Source organism: Chelonoidis abingdonii, chromosome 1, assembly GCF_003597395.2.
Source record: "Chelonoidis abingdonii isolate Lonesome George chromosome 1, CheloAbing_2.0, whole genome shotgun sequence".
Lineage (NCBI taxonomy): Eukaryota > Metazoa > Chordata > Testudines > Testudinidae > Chelonoidis > Chelonoidis abingdonii.
In genome coordinates this window covers 116679903-116707379 of record NC_133769.1, presented here as the reverse complement: position 1 = coordinate 116707379, position 27477 = coordinate 116679903, and the positions used below count along the sequence as shown (strand labels likewise).

Below are 27477 nucleotides of genomic sequence, written 5' to 3'. Positions count from 1 at the left end.
GAAAGTCTCCACTATCCATGAGGAAAGCCTTCAGACTAAATCCCTGGTTCCTGACCTTTCTACATTATATATTGCAGAACAACTAACTCCTTTTCTTCCTAAACATCATCTCCATTCTAAAAAACGGGCTAGTCCCCTGCAACTGCAATAGTGAAGAGAATCCTAACTTCACTTTTGAAATGAGTGGAGTGAGGGAGAAGAGAAGTCTAACTTGCAAGAGCCAGGAGAGGAGAGGACCTACCTAGAAGTAAAGTACCTCATGTATCGATAAAATATGTAAATTCCAACCATGTTTAAGTTTGTTTCATTTTTAACAGTCCCAAGTACTGCCATTATGTGGAAATGATACCTTATGAATATCAAGCTCAGACAATTTGTGCAATTGGCTTTTGTTTACATTTTAATTTATCAAAAATAGTTAACTTGGAAAATAAAATTTTCCTAAGTAATTTTCAGAGTACTCCTTCAATAAATACATTCCCAGATCTGTGTATATTTACGGACACACCTCAAACCCTGAAATCCCTTTGAAACCTAGTACGAGTTTCACCTGCATCTGGACAGTGGACAGATAGATTGGCATTTTAGTTATTATTCATACTGTGTAGGATAGAACATTTTGTTAAACAGTATTAAATTCTTTAATTGAAGACACTGACTGCATGACCAGAGAAAGCATGATTCTTTGGTCACAATATTTCTTCCCACAGAATTAGTCATACCTTATTGTACCCAATCCATAACCTTGTCAGGATGAAAAGCCACCCTTGCATTTCACTCCCCTGGATCTCTGAGCTGAACATCAGCTAGGAAATAATAAAGAGTACTGACTGACTATTTGCTACAAATGTCAGGAGGCCCCACCTACCAAGATTTAGCTGGGCTGAAGGTAGAATGATTAGCTGTTGATGTCTCACTCATTTAGGTGAGACCTGGTAAGCTACTGAGATCCTAGTATATTAGGGATAGAGCGGGAACATATCCTCTGAATTCCAAGATCTAGAACAACTTGAGTAGGGAAGGGAGAGGAGAAGGAAAGAAGGGAAATCTGGCTCTTAATTGTGTAGAGGACTTAAACAGAGGAGAAATTCTGGAATGGTTCGCTCTCATAACCTGAGGGTAGAGTGCAGGTGTTCCTGATGAAATCGAGGTGGACAAGGCCTGCTGAGCTGAGGCTCCTTGTTGGAAACAGATGAAGAACTGCGACTCTTGAAATACCTTCTGAGGCAATGGGACAATGGGCAACGAGAAGTCTGAACCAAAAGCTGTAGACGACACCCCTGTTGGGGGAGGAGACTGGAAATCACCAGTGTCAGAGGAAGTCAGCTGTGATGAATCACTTGAGTATTCTGGACTTCCTTCTGGCCAGCTCTGTCTGATAGATCCCGCTCTGGGCACTGTTAGCTCGGGAACAAGGTAGTTACACAGTTCCTCTGTCACAGGCTGGAGGCGACCATGCAACCCTGTTGCCTGAGTGGACTCCTCCTGATTAAAATCCATCAACCCCCGGCAGGTTCTGTAAATATGGTGGGGTAAGATACTCCCTTCTCCTGGAGCTGAATTTGGTGTGTGTACATGGAACTCAAAAACACAGCTTGTTCTGCCGTCACCACTGTGAGTAAGCACAGCAGGTGCAGAATGAGGAACAAATACCTGGTGAAATTTCATCTGTGTGGAATCTGCACTTAATGGAGATGAAACACTGGACAATGCTGAAAGTGGGCTCATTCCAGCATCCAGCCTCAAGCTCTGTAGATGTCTTGGCAGGAAGGTCTGCCCAGATTGGTAATCATAAACAGAGCTCTGAAGAGGGCCACCTTGCACATGCTTCTGTTCAGGCACTTGTTTCAAGTACTGTTCAGTCCCATAGGAATTATATGCTACTGTATCATAATGCTCTGGCAACTGTGGCTGGTAGTGCATGCCCACTAAGTACACTGCTTCTTGAGGCATTCTATATTGAGCATCCTCAGGAGGTGCTGAACTGACTTGTACATGTAGGGGCTCTCCAGTGACCTTATGAGCTGTAGTGCCCAGCATAACGACTGCCTCTGGTGTCCAATTTGTGGGGCTACCACCAGTTGGAAGTAAACTCTGGCCAGTTTTCAGCAAGGGCTGGAAGTGGCATGTTTGGGCTTCCAAGAAGGAGGTACTCTTGCGCCGCTGAGAAATGGTGATCTTCGGCGGGCAGACAGGTGGTGGCGAGAAAGACACTGGCCGTTCATGAATGGTTGGGAAAAATATCTGTGAATCTGGGAACGTTGGTGTTCCCCCACCCGGTTGCACCAGAGACTGAGGCTGTATTGATATGAACAAGACAAGTAATTCATACATTTAGAAATGAAAGGACATGAACATGCACAGCTCTCTAGGCAGCTCTGTGTAGTAACCTTATAGAATGACTACTCCAAGTTCATGATCAATAACACATACAATGCTTTGGAAATTACAAAACGTAAATATCCATTAAATACATCCGTGGTAAACATGACTGCATATGGAAGTATTTGCTTTTGTTAGAAGCTGCTTTTCCGTGACAGCCCCCTTCTTCTCATTCACAAAAGAAAGAATTTGCTGTGGACAAACGAAACAGATTTACTTTCATGGTACCTGCAACTGCTTTAAGTTAAGTCTTTGAGTTACTGATTTATGTGCAAATTATATCAAAAGAACAAACTCTGAACTAGCTAGTAGTGAGGCAACAATCTCTTGATTTTGTGTTTACAAGGTACACAAAAAAGGCAAGAAAGGGAGAAGAGATCTTCAGTTTTTGGTTACTTAACTTGGATTATCTCCCATGAAGATGCAGTGTTATTACCCTCTCAGAAACCATTCAGCACTTGCTATATGCTAAATGGCAATGGAATGAATCTTCTAAGGTCACAAGATTCATCCACCTCTTAAGAGTCACTCATGTTGCATCATCTTTGGACTCAGCTGATTTCAACTGCCCTTCACATTTGTGGTACTCGATAGAAAAGCTATTAACACTCATTAGAATTGACTAGACTACTCTTGCATCTCCAATCTGAATAGACCTGTACTAAATCAGCAGTGAAGTTCTCAAAAGGAAAGTTATACATTTTTTGATTAAAGTGTTAGGTTCGGCTCATCCTGGCTTTTTTTCCAAGGGCTGGAATGAAGAGTGAGGAAAAGTTGTACTGTAATTTGTAATAGTGATGCATTTTTACTATATATGTCACTAATTTTCACTAGCACCTCTCATTTTCTACATATTTATTTAATTGCTCTTGGGAGAACAGCAGCAACCATGAAATCACTGATTACCACAGGCTATTGGAGTCAAAGAAATTGCCAAGAAGCTGCTTCCAATTGGCTAGAAGTTCAAGTCAGTTAGGAAGATCTGGTTCAAGGATAATTCAACAGCAGGGTAACAATCAAAATCATCTATTTCCAAATGTTCGGTGAGATGCTTTCATCTCACTTTGCCCCAGCATATTGAGCCATGATGCAATATTGTCCCTCTTTTAGGAGGATTCTACAAGAGCTACCAGCAACTGATTTCTCCATGACATTGTGATTGATTATAGTGAGCTCAAGGAATCAAACAGATCAATTAATATCCCCTCTGGAAAAGCAGCAGAAAACTCTGATAGTGCACAGTACAGTGAATAAGGACATGTTCTTTATACTCTATTCCTGTGTTCTGGAAACTGATTCTGTATTCTCTAACTTCCCCCTAAAAGGAAATATTTCCTCAAATTAAAGAATAAATTGAAGCCAAAACACTTCTAACTTCAAATGGAATCAATTACTCTGGAAAGACTGCCTTCCATTCATGCTCTTAGCACCTAATATCTGCTCTAATAGAAGCAGTTTTTCATCTCAAAAGACAATATTATATAGGAATCAATGGAAACTTAACTGTAACTTCCCTCCAGAATCAAACAGAATCAAACAGAAGAAGGAAGCTGAACCTTCATTTGTTTTAACATTTTAAATCTAGAAGGTCATTGTCACCACTAAAACACAGTGCTCTGGAGCAAACCAACTGCTGCTAGTAAGTTTTAATACCTGGTCGTATTTGACATTAACCATTTTATCCAGGAGGTGAAAGAATGTCACTGACTGCCTAAAAGCAGAACCAGGTGCGTTAACCTTATGGGACAGAGACTAGATTGTAACTTCTCTCTTTCTCCTCTGTGATACATTCAGTCCTTTCCCTAAAACTTTAATCAAACTTCAGGTGCCAACATTGCTCATTAGTTGTTACATAAGCATGATGCTTCCCAAAGAGAAGGAATCAGCACTCTAGTTGCATAGGGCACAGGATTTAGAAAAAATAAAATAAAATAAATCAACTCCTCTTTACTTTCATTAAACCAAACCAGGATGTATTTAATGGTAACTTATCTGTGTGTGCCAGGAGGCGTACAGTAACACATACAGGACTGACAAAGAGGGAAGGCAGGCTGGAGCAACGGTGCTTGCGTGGAAAGGCAGAGTGCATGGGCAGGACATTCTCCAGTGCTTCAGAAAGCTTTTCTGCAAAGGTTTCCTCGGGGGCAGTTCGAAGGTAGGAAGGAGAAAGAGGTGCACACAATGCTGGCGGTGGGGTAGAAGGAATACTGGGAGGAATGCAGGGCAGAGAGGGAACAGCAGAAAGATGAGGGACACAAACTGACATGCTACGACCACGTTGAGGCTAAGGAGGAAAACAAAATTAAGAAATGAATGCTTTAAAAATGAAAAGTTGTACAACTAATGAGCTAACACAAAAAAAATATAATCACACATACATGATGATGAGACTAATGCTGATTGCTACGTGTGCAAAAGGATACGAGGGAATTTAATGAAGGCCAGCACACAGAGAACAGGAAGTGTGCACCTCTGAGGATTCAAGCTTGCTTTGATTATTCAACAGTGAAGAGGGTTCCATTAGTGCTCCTACCAGAAGCAATTTGTATGTGCACACGAAGAGCATGGCTGACATATTGGAGACATTTTCTCACTGCACATTCGTTTCAGGAAGCTTTGAAGTGGTATTTCCAGTACCAAGCAATTCTACACATGAAAGACCCTAGGTGCTTAATGCACAGCCTTCAGTTGTCCACACTAGGTTGAGTGGGGGAAGGTGTGTATGTCAAAGTCAGTGGTACTTGTCTCTCCAGTCTTTCTGCTTGCACAAAACTTATTTCATTTTCTAGAAAGGAGTTTAGCTTCCTATACATATTACTGGAGTGATAGGATACGTTTAGTGCTTTATTCAGTCAAGTGATTACCATAAGTTAAGCATCATCCACAACATAAATTGTGGAGCAAAAAGCTAGAGTTTAATATTTGGAAAAAATTGCTTCTTTAATATTAGTTTTACTGCATTTTCTAGAAGATGGCTTTGTTAAATAAAGAGCTAAGATTTTGTGATTTTGACACAACCCCAAAGCCATTAGGTCGGAATCTGACCCAATTAAATACTTGTAAAAAGGAAAGAAGTGGAAAGATGGAAGCGTTAGTATAGTAGCCAGCCCATAATTTCAAGATTTGTTCTGCTAGTCCTTGAAATTTCTCACAATGAACTGCCCCTTGCCTTCAGAGAATTGAACTCCAAATGTTTAAAAAAAAAATTCAGATTGGTGGTTTTCTGAGGTCTACCACTGATTTTAGCAAGATTTTTCAGATTAGTATCTGGACTGCTCAGAAGAATTGTTAGTTGGTTCCCTACTGTTAACTCTATTCATTCAATCTGGAAGCCAGCCATGTCAAGCCTGGAATGTTTTTTGGTCTAAGCCACATCCTTGGATTGAATATGGGCAAGTAAGAGAGCAAGCAAAGAACTACTTTAGATGGCTTAGAAGGTTCATTTGATTAAGAATCAATAGCGCCACAAACCTTCAGGTTAAGTACCTCTGGAAAGGACAGAGAGGCCATTTATTCATCAATGCGATTGGTAAGTTTCTTCAAAGAGAAAGACTGACACCACTAACTCCAATAAAATTTTCTGCTCTAGATACCAAAATAGAAACCTGAGGACTCCCAAGGCTCAACAGAAAACGGTTTTGTATTCTCCAGATACGGTACCATTATTTGCTTCTGAGTTTGCAAATAAAGGAGCCAGCGATGACTGTTGAATGGAAATATAAATACTACAGCAGTGAGGGGCAGGGTTTTTTTAAGAGCTCCTACAAAGTCAGCATTGAAAACGTATCAAGGGGGGAAAAAAGGGTACCAAATAAAGGGTAGCAGACGAACATAGTGGAAAGGGTATTTGTGGCCTTTGCACACTTTCCAGGGAAAGGAATATGCATGGCAACTGACAAGCAACTCAACACAAGCTATAAATAAAAATGGCAACACACAAATGTGGGATCTCTTCAGTCTGGAGTGCTTACATGCAGCATTCTATAATGGTTCAAAAAATTCTTACCTGTGACACCTGTAATCAAAGCCTTACAGAATACACACGTAGCAAGTTCACATTTATAGAGCAGCTCTCACTAAGTTATTCTAATACCTCTGTCTGTCCTTTGAAGGACTCTTGATCCTTGGAACTTCCATGCTCACTGTTAAGTGTAGCTGAAGCACCATCCTATCCTGAGTGAGTCTATGCATAGACTTCATGTGAGATAACACCCTCAAAGTCGGGTTTTATCAGTCAAGACAGATACTAATCCACCCATTTTACTCTAAATGCATGCAAAAAAAACTCAGCTTACTCCCTCTTCATCCTAAATGAAGTGCTGCATTTGAGAAAGTCTGCATGTAGCCTGAAGTGTTTCACCTCCCAGATAGAGTCCGTATTTGCATACAATAGACACAGGCTTGACAGATTAAGTTTTGGTTTTTTTTTAAATATAATTGACATAATAAAAACGCTTAAAATACACATTGCTATTATACATTTAAATTGTCATAGTTGTGCAAAACTATAGGTTTAAGCACTTTTTAATGATCGATTTAAATTTTCACAGTTGTGGAAAATTATGGAGGGCAGACAATTACTTAATTACAGTAGATGTGAAGTTCAAAAAGTTAAGCTTTATAACTGTTATAACACAAACTGTCAATATCTCATGCCAAAATATATAAAGTAAGTATCCCTAAATCAAGCTCAACTTCTCAAGCAGCATTTTTCTTACTTCGCCTATCTGTAAACTTTGATCTATGGAAATATTTTTTCATCGTTTGTGTCTATAGTAAATCAACATTTACCAATAAAAATCTTACCCTTCCAAGCCTAAATATATACACTGCAAATTGAAAGGCAAGAGGAAAGTTTGCCACAAAGCCAGACAAACAGAATGAAGTAATCCATAATGTTGTGTGTACTTTTTGAGGTTTGTGCTTACCACTGTGGGGGGCTGATATCCTCCATGTTGTTGAGACTGCACTTGGCCAACTGAAGTTGTATATCCCTGGACTGTAGCTGTTGAGATAGTCTGTTCATGCTGGGAACCATAGGACACAGTCTGTTGGCTACTCACACATGATTCAGTTTGAACAGATGATCCCTGACCACTGTCAACTGCCCCATCAGCTGAAAAAGACCACAAGACTTTAGTTTCAAAAACCATACTGTGGACTCACAAGTTTTACAGTCTTGCTTGAATATTACAAGCCAAGATTTTCAAAAATGGGTGCCTAAAGTTAGGCTCTGAAATATATGTTGCTGGATTTTACAAAGTGCTAAGCTCCCAGTAGTTCATAACTGAAGTCAGAGCTTACAAGTACTTTGCACTGTCAAAGTCAGGCCATTTATTCAGGTGTTTAAGTATGAATTTGGAAGTCTAACTTTAAGCACCCTTCTGAAAATCTTGGCCTTAAAAACTTTATTATCTGCATGTAATAATGTCAGTCACACAACCTGCCCTGACTACAGTACGTCTTCCACCTCCTCCAGATTCCGCAACATGTCCTGTGTTGAACTAAGGTCTTCAGGGCAGAGTTTACTTTCATTTTGTCATTTACAGTATCCAGTACACCGGCAGTTTTTAAATATTTTATTGATTAAGAGGAAAACTGGTCCAAAACTAAGGCCAGGTCTACACTGCGACTTTAAATCGGTTTAATGGCTGATATACCGATTTAACGCTGTACCCGTTCACACGACGTCATTAATATCGAGTTAAACGGCTCCTTAAATCGATTTCGGAACTCCTCCCAGACGAGAGGAGTAGCGCTAAATTCGAAAGTGATAACTCGGATTAGGGTTCGTGTGGACGGAAATCGACATTATTGGCCTCCTAGAGGTATCCCACAGTGCACCACTGACCGCTCTGGTCCGCAATGGCCGAAACTCGATGCAGATGCCGTAAACGAAAGCCCCGAGACCTTTTAGAATGACATTTCCTGCTTTCACGTGTCCAGCTCTGATCAGCACTGGTGGCGATGCAGTTCAAATGCAAAGTAGCTCCTGCATTGAACCTTACGGAAGATATAGATCTGATCGCTGTATGGTGAGACAAATCTGTTTTATCAGAGCTCCGTTAAGAACAGGAAATGCCAAAGCGTTTGAAAAATAAACTCCAGGATACACAGCGGTGCGTGACAACCGTAACGAGAAGCCAGAGCATCAACGGATGCTCATGGAGGAGGGAGGGAGGGGGTAAAGAGGACTACAGCTACCAGTCTCCACAGCAGTCCTCTGAAAACTATTTGCATTCTTTGGCTGAGCGCCCAATGTCTGTAGCTTAATACATGGTGTCTTGCGTGGTTCACGGAACAGCTCGTCAGTCTCTTCCCTCCAGCACGTGAAAGAGAAGAAATAAATATTCCTTGAGTACTGTAAATGTCACCTTCTGTGTACTGAATGCTGCTGGCAGAGAGTACGCGAGGTGCTGACAACGGTCAGGATACCGTTTGTGATCTCAGGGTCCATGATTGTGTCTATGGTTTGCTCAATGCACTCCGGGAAAAAGGCGCCAAAGGGTTGTCTGCTGCCTTCACAAAGGGAGGGGTGAGGCTGTACCCAGCACACCCTGGGGCAATGTTTCTGCCCCATCGGCACTGTGCTCTCAACCCAGAAGTGGGAACTGGTAGCTGAGGACAGCTACCCACATGCACCGCTCCTGAAGAATCGATGTGTAGCTTTGACGGCATGGACCGCAAGTCGATTTCGTGATCCCACTGTGGACGCGCTAAACCGATTTTATTAGATCTGTTTTGTAATATCGGTTTAAGCTAATTCGAAATAATCGTGCAGTGTAGATGTACCCTAAGATTCTCTTCCTCCAATATAGCAAACCTATATATGGGTATATCCCTGAATATTCCGTCTCAGAGCTCCACCTCCAACTCTGAACTAAACTCATCTGTATTATCAGGAGATGAATGTGGAAAGCCACTGACAGTCATTTCAACAGCTCCTTCACCTTGACAGAGTTATCAAAAAGTTATTCCAACTAAATGTGGAAATAAGAAGTTTGCTCTTTTGAAAATGTTACGAGGTCCTCTCTGCTAACCAAGGGTTCTTTATTATTATTATAATTATTATTAAAAAAGGATGAACAGCCTGATTGCCTTGCACACAGTTATATCTTTCAAATCTGAGTATATTCAAAAAAAGATCTTAATACCCAGCTGCCTATACAGGGCAAACAGTAACTTATATTTCTCTCTCTCGTTTTATTAGTGCATATATGGATGGAAGATCAACTAGCCTCTCACTATTTTCTCTTCCTCCTACAATTGAGCAGGTTGAATACGGCTTAAAACCCAGAGCCTTGGGTATGAGCCCAGGCGGCAGGCAGGGAGGAAGAGGGAGGATCCCTTCCAAACTGCTAAACTTAACTACATGCCTAACTTTATAACTATAACACTATTTACACTATATATATTATAACTAGAACAACGATCTAAAACTGGGAAGCAAAAGCTAGGGAGAATGGAGGACAGCTATGCCGCGCTCCACAGTTCCAACGACCGTCACAGGTGGGAAGAAGGAACTGATGGGGTGCTGGGTCGGCTGGGGTATATATCCAGTGCCATTAAGGTGCCACTCCAGGGGGCTCCACAGCCGACTCACCGGGTGTTGCTAGGGTAAAAATTCTCCAACAATTGTGCACGCAGCACGCACACACCTAATTGGAATCGATATGAGCAAGCACTCAAAGAACAGCAAACATTACTTTGGATACCCCACTGTAGGCAGAATTATCAGCATCATATAACCTGATTTTTCATTTGAAAAGGAAATCAGTAAGACTCCCCAGAAGGAAGGAGAGTAAAATTAAAGGGGGTGGGAATACATCCTGAATGGCCTGAGGCAGTATACTTACACAGAACAGATATGCCGGGCTGTTGATATTGCAATTGTTGGTGCTGATCAGCCTCTGGCTCTTCAGGCTCTACTTGTGTGGACACTGATGCTGAAGTAGTGGGGATGGCAGTGATGCCAGAGGCACATGGAGGGTGCTTTGCCCCTGCCTGGGTAGCATTTGTTTGCAGCTGCTGCTCCAACTGCTGCTTCTGACTGATTTCTTCCTGCTTTCTTTTCTCCTGCTCTTCTCGCACCAACTGACGCTGCTCTCGCTTTCGCTTGATCAGAGACACTCTGTCCTTGATCGCTTTGGCCATTGTCTTGTGATCCCCTTCACAGACATACCCTGACTCCACCTAAAGCAGGACATATGGATGTTCAATATTACATCTTGCCACACCAATACAACAAGTACAGCTCTGTTGTATAATCTTCAGTTTCCCAGTCTCCTTTGAAGGTTAGCTCCAAACACAACCAATCCCTCACCTGCTTATGAGTGCCAGGACAATAAAAGGATGGCAGGTTACACCCCAACTTCAGAAGAAAGTGTGTGAGTTGATCTAATCTAAAAAGTTAGAAATGCCCAAAAATGTCATAAGAGCCCTTACCATTTCTTGTGCTACATCCTCTGGGACATCTCTCTCCAAGTCAAAGGAAAACTCTATTGCCTCATTGTCCTTGTATTTGCCCTTAAGCTTTTTGATATCCTCAATTCGTAACCAGAGCTTGATGGCAATCTTCTCTCCATCATCTTCCTCTGCGAGTTCTACCCGCACACCAGTCTCTTCCTGGAAGAAAGCGTGGTTCAAAAGGTCCTTGATAGCATATCTATACATACCAGGAGAGAGAAATGGAAAGGAATAGAAGATACATAATGATTAGGTTTTGACAAAATTAGTAAGGAACATCATCTTCCTTGAATGGCGATCCCAAAAAGCCTACTCTCAGCTTTTCATACTACTCCCTTTAACTCCTCTGTTGTTTTCTGGGATGGGGGGATTATATCTGCTATTTCAATTTCACTTTTCCAGTGCCAATTTTTGAAACTTTTCAAAATGCTATAAAAGCTTAACCCCAAGATGATGCAAAAGCATGCAACAGTCAGTGGCTTAAAATTCACTTGCATCTCAACTACAAATACCTAATCCTATCAGCACACCATCACGTTAATTACTTAAAATAATGGCCAGCATATCATAAAATAACTCTTGAAACAGTATGGCTTTATGAAGGTTGAAGTACTATAATGCATCTGTTAGTCCACATACTGGGCACAGCGGACACTGCTATTTAAATAAACAAGTCAGTATTCCATTCAAGATGGCCTCCAAACCCTAGAACAGTCGTCTCTTCACTGGTTACCCAACTGTATCATTCCGTTTGAGATCTGTATTTATTTCTGACAGTCCTGGCAATGTATCATCCCTCTCAGCAAAAGTAGTAACATTACCAGTGCTGGAGAGAGCCTCACCTGTCTTCCTTCCCACAACTGGTAGACGTCAGTGACACTGGGCCTCAGCAACTAAGTGGGAGATGGGTATTTGATGGAAGGAATAATCCTTCATTTCACACTTCCTCTTACCTAGGTTTAATTATGGCCTTATGCCCTACATTTAGGCCTTCAACTTTAGTGCTATTTGGGAAGCATCGGTGCAGATTATATTCCGAACAATACATCCCTGCACAAGTATAAATGGTAATGTCAACCTGTACAGGCTCAGTAAGACAGAGCATCACTGTTCTCTGCTACAAAGAGTAACTGGGTTTGAACACCATAGTGAATAATCAAATCAGCCAACACAATGTAGTCAGTATAGAATAGCCCAAATCACACTCAGCATCGTGTCAGTCATGACTGCTCTCAAGACCTCAACATTTTATCAGAATTATATGTATGACACTATCTGGAAAGTTTCCAATACATAGTATCTGAAGCCTCATAGGACTATTCCAGTGCTTTAGTCTGTGCTGAAATACAACTGCCCAGGCCTCAAAGACGGCGAGCTTACCTTTCATCTTTGTTTTGTCGGATGCATCCCTCAATGATCTCCTTCACTTCAGGAATTGCTACTTTATCAAAGCTAGCTGGCTTGACTCCCTGAAACACACAGAAGTACCAATGGGGATACAGCAACAAAGAAGCCCATTAATTAATTTGCAATGATGTTTAATATGAAGGTTGTTTCTGCAATTCTTAAACACAGACTCATTCTGTATACATGGGGCCGAGTTATATCCCTGGTATGAACTACAAGGATAAATCTGGCACAGGATGTCTTGTTCCTCAATCATTCATTACTGATCTTTCAAAAACAGATTCATCCTTTTTCTCTACCAGACATCCCCTATATAGTTTGAGGGCTTTAGCAGTTAGGCACTACTCAGACATTTTAAAATTTAGAAGAATCTGTTGGCTAGAGGGGCACATGTCATCTCAGAAGAGAGCATCTTCTGTGCAGCTCTACTACACTAACCCACGATTACTTGAACACACACAGCAAAGAGTTACATTGCTTCCTAGAATGGTTCCAAATTACAGTTACACAGAAAGATTTAAGCATAGATTCATCTTATAGGAAAAAATTCAGCTCCATAAACAATCTGTCTGGATGGTTATGTAAACTGTTCAGTGTCCTAGACATAGACTGATTGAAGACTTCTCTATACCTCAGCCTCTCAGTCAAAAATAAATCTGATAAGGTAGGACAGTCTGACAGCACAAATAGATGTTATGATTACACACGCAGCTCTAACTGGCAACACTTCACTGACTTTTAGCGACACAAGGGCAGTCTCCTGAGGAAAAAAAGAAAAAGAGTAAGCAAGATCCCCTTACAGCACTTTTTCCATAAGAATCCTATGGAAGTCAGTGCAGATATATTATATGGGGCTAAATTCCCTTATTTCCATTTGACCAACATCCCCATTAATTTTGGTGGCGGCTGTGCACACATTAAAGAAAGCAGAATTGGGCCCACAGAACTTCATTTTACTCAGTCTTCATCTCAACTTAATATTAAAGATGGCAGAGTAAACCATTAACTTAAATTCAGCTACCAGGTCTGTTACTTATGGTGTTGATCACTGCACTATCTGTATACCTGAAGTATCAGCCTGCACCTCTGGTGGATCACAATGAAACCAAGCACAGAGCCAGCCCTGAAGTAGCAGTCAAGGAACAGGGCTATATGAAATATTTCAAGCCTTCATGGTTTGTGTCCTGAGCACCTAGAGACAGTCTCCCTTTATGATACATTAGTTAGGGCAACGTTCTCAACCTGGTGGTTACAACATACCACTCTGCCCTTCCCATATTTCGTAATGGGAGGGAAGTCATAGTTCACTGGCTGTCAACCTTTTCCCTAAGAAACTCAGGCTCACAGTCCCTCATTTAAATGGAAGGGGGCTAACTTAGTATTGTCTGTAGCTTCCTAGACTAAATTCCCTTCTCTATTGGTCTGAGGGTGGTTTGTGGACCTTCCAGGCATGCTACACAGCTTATTTTCTTTCCCAGACAATTCCGAGGGAGGGAGAGGTGGGTTCCAACAGGGATGGATGAGTGAGGGGGAAGCACTGGAGTCCAGATTTCTAACGCCTTCGATTATTAGCTGTAGTTTTAGTATGCATTGTTCATGCACCTAGAGTAATGGAGAGGTGTATTTAATAACCAAAAATTAAGTATGCTGGATGTATTTCACACAAAAAATCCAAACATCTGGTTGACTGTATTCTGGAGAGCCTGTTTCCTTGCTCTAGCTTACAGATCCCTGCAGTTAAGATTAATAAAATTGAAGAGTATAGTGTGACAAAAGTAAGCCCCAGAGCAGGGTCTCTCTCAGTGAGCATTAAGAATGCTTTTAAAAAGCTTTTTTGAAAATGAGAACTTTATCAGAGGCCAATGGCTCAGCTGATAAGACACTAGACCATAGCTTATAAAAGTAAACTTGATACAGCAACATGAGCACTCAATCTCCCAGTTTTCCAGCTAAACATTAGCAAGCATTGTACTGCATTGCAATAGATCTTAAAATTATCTCAATCTTTAACACTCTTCCCAAATTGTTTTTTTTTTTTTTTGGTCTCTAATCATCTTACTGCTTAAAGTACTAACAATTAGCAAAGCTAAATTCTTTAAATATGGTCACTTTCCAAGCTTAAATTGAGAGCAGGTATTCAGATTTCTAAGATGGTTACTTTGGCTACATAATCCACTGTATAATTTATACCCCAGGTATTTCGAGCACAGCTGGCTCCTCAGGTTATGTCTACACTGCAGCTAGTAGTGTGCCTCCCAGCCCAGATAGACGGACACATGACAATAGCAGTCAGACATTGTGCATAGGTTAGTCACTTGAGTACAGACTAGGGGGTGGAGGTGAGAGTGTCAGGCAGATTAATATTGTGGCAGCTAGCCTGTTCCACCACCCATGCCATGACAGATACTGCTATTTTTAGCTCACTAACTGCAAGAAAGCTAGTGTGGCTCTGTCTACCCAGGCTGGGGAGCACACTCCCAGCTGCATCACAGATACACCCTAAGTAACTATTGTCCTGAAAGCAGCAAAACCCTGTATATACTCCAATTTACATCACTGACAGCAGCAATGGAGGTAAGATGTCAGTTAAGGATCTTTGGGAAGATCTCATTTCAGAAAAGCAAAGAAATAAAAATATAAAAATAGCTGGCACAGCTGGACATAAGCTTAAGGAAATAAATGAGACAGTTTCCTGTTCATGGTACTTTATTCTATTCTCCATCCTTCAACTGCATCAATCTTGTTAGTGATGAGGAAGTTAATAAGGGGGTAACTACAAACGTTACCAAGTTAATGACTGAAAAATACTCTTGGATATTTGAAGTTCAGAGATTTCAAGTACCTTTACTATTATCCACTGCCTCAGGCTGTAAGCAGCAGGAAGCCCCTTCTCAACCATCAGAGGGGTAGCCGTGTTAGTCTGGATCCATAAAAGCAGCAGAGAATCCTGTGGCACCTTATAGACTAACAGACGTTTTGGAGCATGAGCTTTCATGGGATGCATTAGTGGAAATTTCTCAGGGGCAGGTATATAATGCTAGCAAGCAAGCTAAGAGATACGAGGTTAGTTCAATCAGGGGATGCGGCCCTGATTCTAGCAGCCTGAGGTGTGAAACCATGGAGGAGAAACTGGGTCTGTAAAGCCAATGGCTTGCCAACTACAGACCCAGTTTCTCCTCCATTGGTTTTCACACCTCAGCTGCTAGAACAGGGCCTCATCCTCCCTGATTGAACTAACCTCGTTATCTCTTGCTTGCTTGCTAGCATATATATACCTGCCCCTGGAAATTTCCACTACATGCATCTGATGAAGTGGCTTCTCAACCAGAAAAGCATGGCTGCACACAACAATTACTAAGCATACTGTAACAAGGGAGAAAATGAGGAAAGAGGTCCTGTGCTTCAAGTGACCTTGGTGTTTTGTGTGTGCAACCATACACTCTTTCAACAGGCCCTGGAAAGCTGAAGATACTCAAGGGCATACTTTATCAGTTTCTTGGCTCAAGCAGTTCATATTAACTAGTCGAGGGTATACATGTGTCATGTATTTAGAAGCACAGTTCCCACCTCTTCCCCTTCTCCAAGCCCATTAGGATGAATCAGGAGCGGGGACAAGCCAATGGATTTTTTTTTTAGAAACTGAGTTCTCACTCCTGAGTGGTGATGCTCAGTTACAACAGCACTGAATACCTGCCACTACTTTTGTGGTTTACCTGTGTTTGTTACAAAGAATAATGGGCTGTTACAAATGGGAGATTCAAGGAACTGACATACATTTGTTACAGGTACCTGTTCTAGACCTGTTTAATACACAAAAATCGTCTTTTGGGTGGACATCAGAGCATTTAAATACTTCCTTGCATTGATAATGTGCCTATCAATATGATATCCAGACACCATCTATAATAGTCAAGTGTTTAGCTATTAATACAGAATGGACCAAGCTGTAATATAGAAGTTATCGAGATTAGCTCAGAAATCAACACAAGACCCAGCTCATGTATAGTTAGAAAGGTTTTGATGAGGCAGATAGAGTGGATATTTCAACTGGATAAAAATCAAGTTGTTGGTTTTTTGTTTTTTGTTTTTTTTTTTTTTTTTTTTTTTTTTTACACACACCAATCTGCATCCATATTTACAATAAAAGCGAGATCACTAGTTGAATATTTTATTCATCTTTCAGAGTAAGTTTGTGATTTTATAAAATCAAACAAAAAGGGTGCTCTAAACTCCAACAGCAGTCTCTACTGTTCCTTGAACAAATAAAAACAAGCTAACATAGGTAACTCTGAACAAACTCCAGAACATTCTCTTTCAAAATAGTTCTGAATGCCAGGAAAAGAAACAACTGTTGTATTTTGCATGATCCGTATCATGTTGTTCATACCCAATTACATCCAGAAAATTGTAGCAATGAATGCTTATTATCTTCCCTTACCAATTCAGAAGAGTCACTTGTATGTGTTCTTATCGATCAAATAGTCAATGCTAAGTGATTCTAACACCAAATTAAGCTAAAAGTAGCACAAACAGATAGGTAAAAATGATGCATCATGAATTAGGATGCTTTTGTTTAGATTTTGAATAATATTTAACCCACTTAGCACTATTTTGTTACTTGTAACTAAAGCACCAAAAAAAAAAAAAAAAAAGTTACCTGTGCAAGACCATTAGCTATCTAAAGAAATGTTTCCAATAAGATATTCCGGAAGATCAGTTTTCAAAGTTCATAGGCACTGCAACCTTCACTCACCCTCAGTTTCTGTACAGCAACAGTCTATTACAGTATGATAGTTTTGTTATAATTATTCAGAAGAGAACAAGTCACCTCTGTCTGCCAGGCACAAACAAAATAAGGTGAGGAATAGCCTCAGTTTTCATTATTCCATTATATTTGCTGTTCCCAAAACTCACACTCCCACATAAGACATTCAAGTTTTTCCTAAATACAAAATCAGGTCTCCCACTAACTGAAATCAAAGCACAGTTTATGTTAAGTCAGACCAGTCCAGCAGACTTGTTCATGAAACGCTCTTGCTACAATTGCCTTCCTTGAGCTACATGTGTCTTATCCACTACAGTAGAAATTCCTACCCACCTCTTTAGCACTGTCCTTGTGAGAGCAGCAACAACAGTGGGAATTAATGATGACGAACACCGGGCAAATCTCTCTCTTGGTAAAATCCATCACAAGAGACACACAGACAGACACCAAATATGGGATGAAAGATAAAAATATTCCAATATGAGGGTCCGTTAGGTATAGACTTAACGCACAGCAGAAGGAAAGCAGACGTCAAAATTAAAGGGGAGCATGGTTTCTTGTTTCAAGCTACTTGTGCTTCCCTTAGCCCTGTACATGAATCTGCAGAAATCAGAGCTCTGTCCTGATGGCTGCTTGCTCCATTCCAGACCCCAGAACAGAAATGTTAAATGCTAAACAGGTAAGCTTACTCAAGTGCTCCTCCTCTATCACCCCTCCCCTAATAGCAAAGGCATTACAGGGCCAAGCAGAGTGGGGATCTTTGCTTGCTTTATGTCCCACCTCCAGCCTAGATGGTCTGCTTATTCTCTGCCCATGTTTGCTGCAATAATTAACTTTGCATGTAAACTAGAACCACAATGTTTGGCTTAACTCCCACCTAGCAAATGAGATACTACTGCACTGAAAGGAGTGGGTCAATGTCCAGTACAACAACCTGACCAAAGTTTGTTGGCACTATTTAATGTATTAAGCAAGCAACAGGCACTGAGCTGTGATTCAGGACATATTTCTGCCTACTAAGTCAATCCAATTACAGCATGGTGCTAACACCTACTTCAACACCAGAGTCCTTTTTCTCAACATTTACAAATATATTTCCTTAATGATTAAACCACCTTATACATTCTGCACCCTTCCTGGCCAGCACTAAGAGTCTACCACAGGAACAGGTAACAAAATATATTACAGCTGCAATCATTCTTAAGGTGACTCCCATACTTAACACATTTTATTCCCTTGCCTATACTACTTAAATTCCAGCCCCCAGCCTCACATATCCTGTACTAGATTGCCCAACTTAAAGTACTTTAAAATTCTCAAATAGAGAATCATTCATCTATGCAACTCTGGTAATTTAAGAACTTGGGAGAGCCTACACAGATGTTAGACAAAAAAAAAGTACCGAGACCACACCAAGATGAACAAGGCTTGTACGAATTCCCTAGTAGTTACAACAAGTGCTGTGAATCTCGTTCACAGCTACAGAGCCACTATTTTAAGGTGAAATTAAAAGCAACCTTCCCTCTCCACCTACTCCTCTTCCTCCACCAAACTAAGGTCTGATCTGAGCAAATAAATCCCAGCCAATCAATGAGGACACACTGCACATCATTTAAAAGGCTATCTTAAATTTCTGAAGACGACCTCACCCCAAAAATCTTCTTGGTACCTTCCTGGTTCACTGCAGATATCATAAATGCATTCTATTCTATATAGGATTTTATACTGTGCTTATCACCATAGTATCTGAGCACATTCCAATAGCACATTAAGCACATCCAAATTCTGTTACAATGAGACACTTTGTATTTGACAGCACATTCTAGGACACCTTCCTTGAAGATCGCCTTTTTACTGGCAATCACTGGTGAGAAAATTGTTAAAAGGTCGTCTGAAACACATAGCTGTGCTGACTGCTCCTCACAGCATTGTTAGTCAGACATTTTGCACACAAACATCAGCTCCCAGTTTTGCTTAATGCTTCTGCTGTTATGATCAATACTTCAGCATAGAGTTTATTAACTCATTGGCAAGTATGACGTGCTAAGGTAGTTTCCCCTGCAGTGCTCTTCAGTGAACACAAATGCCTGTTTTTTACAGTCAGAACAGACTAAAGTTGATTTTGCAGGAATAGAATCTTTTATTCCTTGTTCCATTTCATTCTGTAGAATTCTGTCTGCATTTTTCTGGCATACTATGCAAGTTGCACTGTGCACTTTAATATTCCAATTTTTCAACCCCCTACCGAAACACTGTGTTTGCTTTATTCCTTTGAAAAAGTAGTTTAAGGTCACAGCTCAAAAGGAATTTTACAGCAACTGCTTTAATCTCTTTTTCTCAAACATAATGTTCAGACTTATGCAGTCCAGAGGCTAATAGAATCAGTGACAAAGTCAAATTACACAAACAAAGTAATTAAAATCTCCATTATTTTTTGCAAGGCTGTTAAGTTGCTGGTTTGAGCCAGATATGGGCTGCTACAAACCATTAGTTTAAGGAATTCAAACACAGCCAATGATTCCAGTGGAAAACAAGTCTCCAATTCATCCCCCAAAGGACCCTAAGCAAAACTATGCAAGGCAATTAAATTAGTTTACCCCATGATACTCTAAAATACCAACACCTGCTATTAGTTATTTCTCCAGCCCAGGAAGCCTATAAGCTTAACCATTTCTTCCTTTCACCACCTCCTCCAGTTTACCCCTAAGCAAATAGAATTCATAAAACTCAGAAGGCTCTTTCCAGAAGCTGCCCTTCCAGCTCTGCTTTTGACTTGTGCACAACTGGAGAGTACTGAAAACTACCATCTACATCTGGAAATTCATCTCCCAGTACAATTTTAATCTCGACCCTTGAGCTAATCCAATCACATCCTACATTCCCCTTTACTGACTTGAAAAAGGGACATTTTTAGCTATTTATTCAGTCAAAGACAAGTGACCTGTAGAAGTTGAGATCCGTACTAAAATAAATTACAGTATTTCTGATTTAGTGACTAAATTAAAGCCAGTTTAAGAAAGCTAGCTTTATTGACTCCGTTATTTCAATAGCAACAATTCAAAATGTGTATCTAAAACAGTAAAGCCAGCACTATGAGATACTGAGGGCTCTACTTTCTACCACAATATACAATTTTCCAAGTTACCTCAAACCCTGGGATTTAAAAAAATTAAATTCCTTCTTACCAAGAGCAAGCCAAAACACATTCTAATGCAGATTAGCAAATTAGACTGTTCACAGAATGTACTTAAGTAAACAAGTGTACTTCCTCGGCCAAAGACATTGTCTTCCATAAATTCACAATTTACAAAAAAAAAGTTTCAGTCTCCACCTCACTGCTTCCCCCATATAGCCTTGTCAAAGTACATGGGTCCAACATCACCCCAACTGCTATCTAAGTACAAAATCCCCAGACATCTCTGCCAATGCAACTTAATCCTTATTTATAGCACCCTTTGCTATTCCATGTCTACACTTCTCAGCATAAACTGTCAGCCATCCCAAGTTGTATTATTTGGCAACAGGCACATATGGATTGGATGACGAACTTGTTTGTGATCAAGGGCAGAACAATGCATTAACAATGCATCCTTGTAGATCCACATTAAATAGCCATCTTAACTTCATATTTTGACTAATTGTTACTTATGCAGATTTACCTGATTTTGTTTCTTTATAAATACAGCTATCTATTGTACACAGTGTATTCTGGGCACTTATCCCAAAACTAAAAATCACAGATTTGAATTCAAACCTAGAACACAAGGACAAGGACATCTGGAGCTCAACCATATGCTTTCTTCAATCTACTCCATAGACTGCTGCAGTGCAGACTAGTTGAAGTTTCTTCACAATTTTTTTGTCTACCCAATGTACAACAAGTTGCAGTAGTGCAGCATGGAGGTCATGAATGCATGTTATCATCAAGCCTCTCATAAGACAAACAGATGGAGTCTTCTCACTAGCAGGCAATGAAGATGGTGTGCTTTAGTGATTGCTGTTATTTGACTCTCCAGGAGCCAGTGATGAGCCCTGTATGAGCTATGCTGAACACTATTCTACATGTTACAGGGCAAGTGCCCTTCATTGCAGACAAGGTATGGTGTTTATAAGCACATGAAAACAGTTACTTATTAGAATGACTTCAGTCTTTCTGGGATTTAATTCAGAACTGACACTTCAATTCTCCCACTATCCACAGTGTGAAGTATGAGAGTAGGAGTCTACGCAAGATAAAAAAAGCAGAACTGAATCTTAACATATGGCTGGCGTCTCTACCCTTATATCATACCCCTGTAAAAGTGGGGCAATATAGATGAGAATAAGCCTTGTGATAGGAATGAGCCCTGAAAGAGACTCCATATGTCAGTGCTTTGGGGGAAAAGTAGCAACAGCAACAAATTACACCTTAATTTTACAGCTGTTACTTTAAAAAAAAAAGTGACCACAGATGTCAGACTTAGCATTTACCTCCTAACACTTCCTATAGGCTTTCACAATGATTACCAATACAAATACATTTCAAATGCTGCAGAGTATGACAGATAGTTTCAGCAAGCAGAAACTCATACATACCTAAAGACTAACTTACCTCTTCCCTCAAAAAAAGTAAGAAAGATATTTAACCTTCTTCCATCATCATCCATCAGATGTCATAGCATGTCTTATCATTGACTCTTCAGAAGACCTCTTCTATGCCACTGGAAAGCCCAAAACCCTCCTTCCCTATGGCAAAGGCCTCAAGAATCAACCATCTCGATGAGCTTTTCTTCTCTGGAAGCTTCTATAAAGTGATATGTTAATGTACTCCCCCCCTTTTCTTTGCTGGATCAACCAGTAATTAATAGATAGGATCAATAGCATAGTAAGTAATATAATATATGGAGATATACCTATCTCATAGATCTGGAAGGGACCTTGAAAGGTCATCAAGTCCAGCCCCCTGCCTTCAATAGCAGGACCAAGCACTGGTTTTGCCACAGATCCCTGAGTGGCCCCCCATAAGGATTGAACTCACAACCCTGGGTTTAGCAGGCCAAAGCTCAAGCCACTGAGCTATCCCTCCCCTGCAATAGCCATCACACAAGATGACTATGATGAGACTATGTACATTCATCTATAGTGATTTTCCTTTTACTAAAGTTTAAAAAAGATATTGTGGGAGATAATCTCATTATTGATGCAAAAGTTGTTATTAAGGAAAGTATAATTATAATGTTGGTTATTACAAGCTTGTATTTGTAATGATTGAATTTTAAGCAATCTCCAGGATTTCATTTTCCGTCAGCATGACAACTTCCATGGCATCAACAATAACATCCCCAAAATCCATAAAACCTGTTTACACAGACTCTGAAATAAAGTTTTAATAACTTCTATTTTGTTTTATTTTCAGTGTTATTTTATTTCATGGTATGTTTTGAGAGGTTTTAAATGCAAGTTATGAATGTACTTCAAATAGCAAGTCTTAAGTCCCAGGACCATTTTGGTCAGAAAGGCTAGCAGACCTAGCAAGATTGCGGGTATGTCTACACCAAAGGTAGGCAACCTATGGCACACGTGCCAAAGGCAGCACACAAGCGGATTTTCAGTGGCACTCACACTGCCTGGGTACTGGCCACCTGTCTGGGAGGCTCTGCATTTTAATTTAATTTTAAATGAAGTTTCTTAAGCATTCTAAAAATCTAATTTACTCTACATACAACAGTTTAGTTATATATTATAGATTTAGAGAAAGAGACCTAAAAATGTTAAAATATATGACTGGCATGCGAAACTTTAAATCAGAAACAATAAACGAAGACTCGGCACCACTTCTGAAAAGTTGCCGACCCCGGTCTACACTATAATCCCAGGTGCAGTTGCAGTTGCAGCTCCAGCTCAGACAGATATGCCTGTGCTCACACGGCTAAAAACAGCGATGTAAATATTGTAGCATAGGCTTCAGCAACCCAAGCAGGTCCCCAGGGTCTGCAGCATGCTTGCAGAATCACCACAGCTGTGCTGCTATTTTAGCCTCACTAATACTGGTAAAGCTATTACAAGTATGTTTACCTAAGCTGCAATCACCCCTTGAATTGCAGTATACCTACAACCTGTCTGATCAAGGACCAAATCCCTCTGGTACGAGATAAAATGCATCTCTATACTAGATTTGTATCTCAAATAACATACCTTGTAGGAAAGTTTAGGGATGGATTGAGTTAACAGCCATAGAATCAGGCCTTTTCACACACCCTTTCCTTTTACAAAAGAATTCTAGAAGTTTTTATCCTTGACACTTTAAGTAAAACACTGATAGCTCGAAATGTTTTGTAGAAAAATCTTTGTAACCTCTCACTTAAGGCTTCCCCTTCAAAGTGAAAACCTTGCAATTCCTTAAATACTTAGGAGGGCATCAATTTCTTTCTAGATGTCTATTTTCAAAATATTTTCTTTCTAAAAGCAACCATCTAATGTAACAGCTTTCTGTGCAAATGGCAAGATTTTTATATACCAATATAGAAACCAGCAACCTTGCTACAACTGTTTATTAATAAACAGAAGCCATCTGAATACAGAGTATTTATATTATTGGCAGGACTGGCGCCAGGGTTTCTGGCGCCCTAAGCGCCGGGCCATTTCGCCGCCCTGCGCGTGGGTCTCGCGGCTTTGGTGGAGCCGCCGCAGGCATTCCCATGGAGGATCCGCTGGTCCGTGGCTCTGGTGGAGCTGCTGCAGGCATGCCTGCGGCAGGTCCACCTGAGCCGCGGGACCAGCAGACCATCTGCAGAAATGCCTGCGGCAGGTCCACCGGAGCCGCGAGACCAGCAGACCCTCCGCAGGCACGACTGCGGCAGCTCCACCTGAGCTGCCTGCCCCCCCACCCCTCCTTTAATGCTGGCGCCCTCGGCGACTGCCTAAATCGCCTAAATGAAAGCGCCGGCCCTGATTATTGGAGAATAAATTAGTTATTCTGCAATGCTTAAGCAACTTCCTTACCAGACTTAGAAAGACAAGAATCGCCCCTTCCAAACCTGTTCAGAGAATGCCTACTGACATGACTATTTAAAATTAACGATTAAACTTAATTCTTAAAAACTATTTTGGGAGACTAAAACCTTATATAGAACATAAATGTGTTTGGATCCATTTGAAGCAGAATTTCAACTTCTGTTAAACCCTGATGGAACTCAAAGGCTCTCAAAAAATGGACTGAAAAGAAAAAAAAGTTAAAACTAATTTTAAAGATGTTTTGAGAACTTCCTGCCACAAAGGTAAAATAACCATCAAGAACAGCAGTTATAGCATGTGGCATGTGTATTCACAGGCTGCATATTCTGAGCCAAAGATGCTGCCATGATCAACCGGCAAAGCTGTTGAGCCCAGAAGGTATGAGAGCAGCTAATTTTTTAATTTTGTCAGAATCCAGAACAGGTGTTTTCCTCCTTCAGTGAAACACGGAAAGAATACTAAATACCTCTGAATTGACCAACCAGCAGCATAGCCTGCTCCCATCCCTCAACTATACAGTTCTCCTCACAGCTAATTTTATTGATCTCTACAGTTAGTTGCTTGCAACCAAAAACAAAACAGAGTACAGGACAGCATCAAGACGCAGCAACCTTCCAGTTCAGAATGGTTTCTTCAGCATCATGGGGAAGATGAAATTTGTAACAGCCTTGCCAAGGGGTTAGATTTAAAATTTTTGTAATGATTTTAATGGGATATTGAAATGCTATTGTAATATAAGATATTAACAGGAGAAACTGTTGCTCAGCAGATGGTTTACATATCAGTGTTTAGGAGACAAACTGGCCTTAGTAAATAGAGAAAAGTAGTGGAATTTAATTTGAAATTTAAGATTCTTAATATTCATTTGTTTCCCTGTCTCAAGACAGCTCCCTGAATAGCTTCTTTCATGTAACAGAATTTAAATAATTTCTTTAGTTTCATAGGACCTAATTAAGACTACTTACCATTGCCTATTTATAAATGATTTAGTCTATCCAAGCTATACCAAACAGGATTTACCAACCCTCCTTCACCCATCTATACACAGTTTTAGTTATCTAGGATACACTGAGGCAGTGTCTACACTATGGGGACCACAGCTATGCTCAAATAACTCCATAGCATAGACACAGGCTACAGTGACGGAAGGGATTTCTCACATTGTTCTAGGGACACCACCTCCCTGAGTAATGGGGGCTAGGTCAACAAGCCTTCTTCCATTGACCTAGCTGCAGCTACACTAGGGGTTAGGTCACTATAGCTACAGAATTTGGGGTTGTAGGTTTTTCACATCCTTGAGCAGCACAGCTATCTCAGCCTAAGATTTAAGTGTAGAGCACTTAATCCTTAGACAGGATTAACTACCAGTCTGGGGGGAAAAAAATATACTTCAGTCTTAACTAACCAAAAGAAGACTGACCCAACTAGAAAGGAGCCGACTTTCAAAGTATAATCTCTATTAAGAGCTCAGACACCCAGCAGGGATTGCAACCGAAATACGGTAATTATTGCTTGTCTGTTTTGTTTTTCTCTTTTCCTTTAATAAAACAATCATAGATGATTGTAATTATTTTGCTTGTTTTTAAACTGTAGGGTCTCCTAAGGAATGGCAAACAGTGGGAAACACTTCCCTGAATTGGTATTAAGAGAGGCAACTATTAACATCTGGCCTACCATTTCCTGTTTCTCTCAATTATAAATTTTACTAATTTGGAGGATAAGATTACTTGGTGCTCAAAAACCTGAAAATACCCATTCTACCCCACAATATGAACAAATCTCTTAAAAACTGAATGGTCTATACTTGATGTTTACTTACAGTAACGCCGTAGAATATATATGAAACCAAAAGACTGGTAACATCAGATTTTTCAAATCCCAACGACCTCACTCTTAGGACAAAACAGACATTTGCTGTGTGAATTACACTGTTTGGTTTGATCTCAACTGCTTTAAGGAGTTCATTTAGAAAAATATTAATCTGATCTGGAAGTTACTGGAGATGTGAGTTTGCAGTGCTCATCAGTAAAGGCTGTTACCAAGATTTATGAGAACCACATTCATTATTTGTATTGGCATTAGGACACTATGTAAATTAAACACTGAAATTATGCCTTGAAACTTCCACATGGCTGAATATTTAGGATTATGAATTAAATCAGAAGACTGTGTGGCTTGGTGGGAGTAACTAATTGTTACAGAAGCACAACAGGAACTTACAGGAGGAACTGTTCAGAGCTTCTGTATTTTAAAAGTTTTGTTTTAAAATGCACAAATTCTTTATAATTCAAATCCTTTAGAAATCAGCTTATTTGTTGAAGTAATCAGGAGCTGGATTCCCTAAACCTAATCAAAGAGACATTTCAGCTAAATGGAAACACACCAATCTCAGCTTTTCCTCTAACTGCAGCCTACAAGACAGCACAGTCGTTGACTAGTGTATAATGTGATGGGGCACTGCAATATCAGCATTAAAGACTGGAGGCAGGAAACAACACACAATGCCTCACTACCTAGCTCTCAAATACATTCTCCACTGTGAGGTACCAAAATACTTCTAAACAAGGACCTTCAGGGTAACGGGGTACTAAGGGACAAGTTCTTTCCCTGCAACAGAAATGACTACAGTTTGGAAAGCTGGACTAGTGTTTGACTTTCCAGTGTTCACTCTGACACAGATACTAAAGATAAAATGGACCAGTTTAACAATCTGTTGTGTGTTCAGCTTTTAACCTTCCACATGGCACCAAAAAAAGGAATAAATGCCTCTGTTTTTGGATTTGGGACACATGATTGTGCAGACCCTGGGCTGATCACAAGTGACCCAGTCGTAGGGATTCTAAGAAGTTATAAACTTTTCCAAAGGAAAAGAAAGTACACACACTAGTTTCAGTGCCATATAATTTAGAGTCACTGCATTAAGACACTTTTAGAAGCAAGCTTGCCTGGATTTTTTTCAGTCAGTATAGCATTCCTATGCATTCTGGAAACTGAGTTATCTGGTTACATACCCTGCTCTGCTACAACCATGACAGAAAAAGCATATTCTAGAACTAGTTTTAAAAGTGAATTTATTGAAAACAGGGTCTTCAGTAAAGCCACAGGAATAGATGAGGTGGATTTACAGCTGAATGAAATCAGCCCAGTCTAACAGCCATTTAAAGTTTCTATCAAAGATAGTCTCCTAGAAAATCCATAACATCAGTAATATTCTTGGCAGCTTTTAGTAGGTATATTTTATGTTCAGACCTTTTTAAGGTGCTACATGATTCCTACGCTGCATTGTAAACATTACTCAAGGTAATTCATCCATTTCCTTATCGGAATGAGGAACATCTGATACCACTATTGGTCCTCACTTTCAGGAATATGCTCAAAGAACAGCTGAAGAGGAAATTCCTTTTTATTAAAAGCCAAAAATGTACACTGCCTTCATTAGAGAACCTCTGGAAGATACCAGAAGC

General features: G+C 40.3%; 1 protein-coding gene across 14 annotated transcripts in view; it reads right to left on the bottom strand.

Annotated features, from left to right (window-relative positions):
* Positions 1-27477, bottom strand: part of WNK1 (WNK lysine deficient protein kinase 1) — a 187943-nt gene that overhangs the window by 80872 nt on the left and 79594 nt on the right. For 6 of the 14 annotated variants that reach the window (XM_032796747.2, XM_032796748.2, XM_032796750.2 and 3 more), the window contains exons 5-9: positions 12229-12317; positions 10828-11047; positions 10239-10575; positions 7311-7498; positions 1114-2298 (exon numbers count right to left, since the gene is read on the bottom strand). In XM_032796747.2, the coding sequence (XP_032652638.1) occupies positions 1114-2298; positions 7311-7498; positions 10239-10575; positions 10828-11047; positions 12229-12317 (2019 nt within the window). Of the gene's footprint in view, positions 1-1113; positions 2299-7310; positions 7499-10238; positions 10576-10827; positions 11048-12228; positions 12318-17353; positions 17977-27477 lie in introns of those variants that run through there. The other 8 variants (XM_075069390.1, XM_075069414.1, XM_075069393.1 and 5 more) reach the window with 3 other exon arrangements.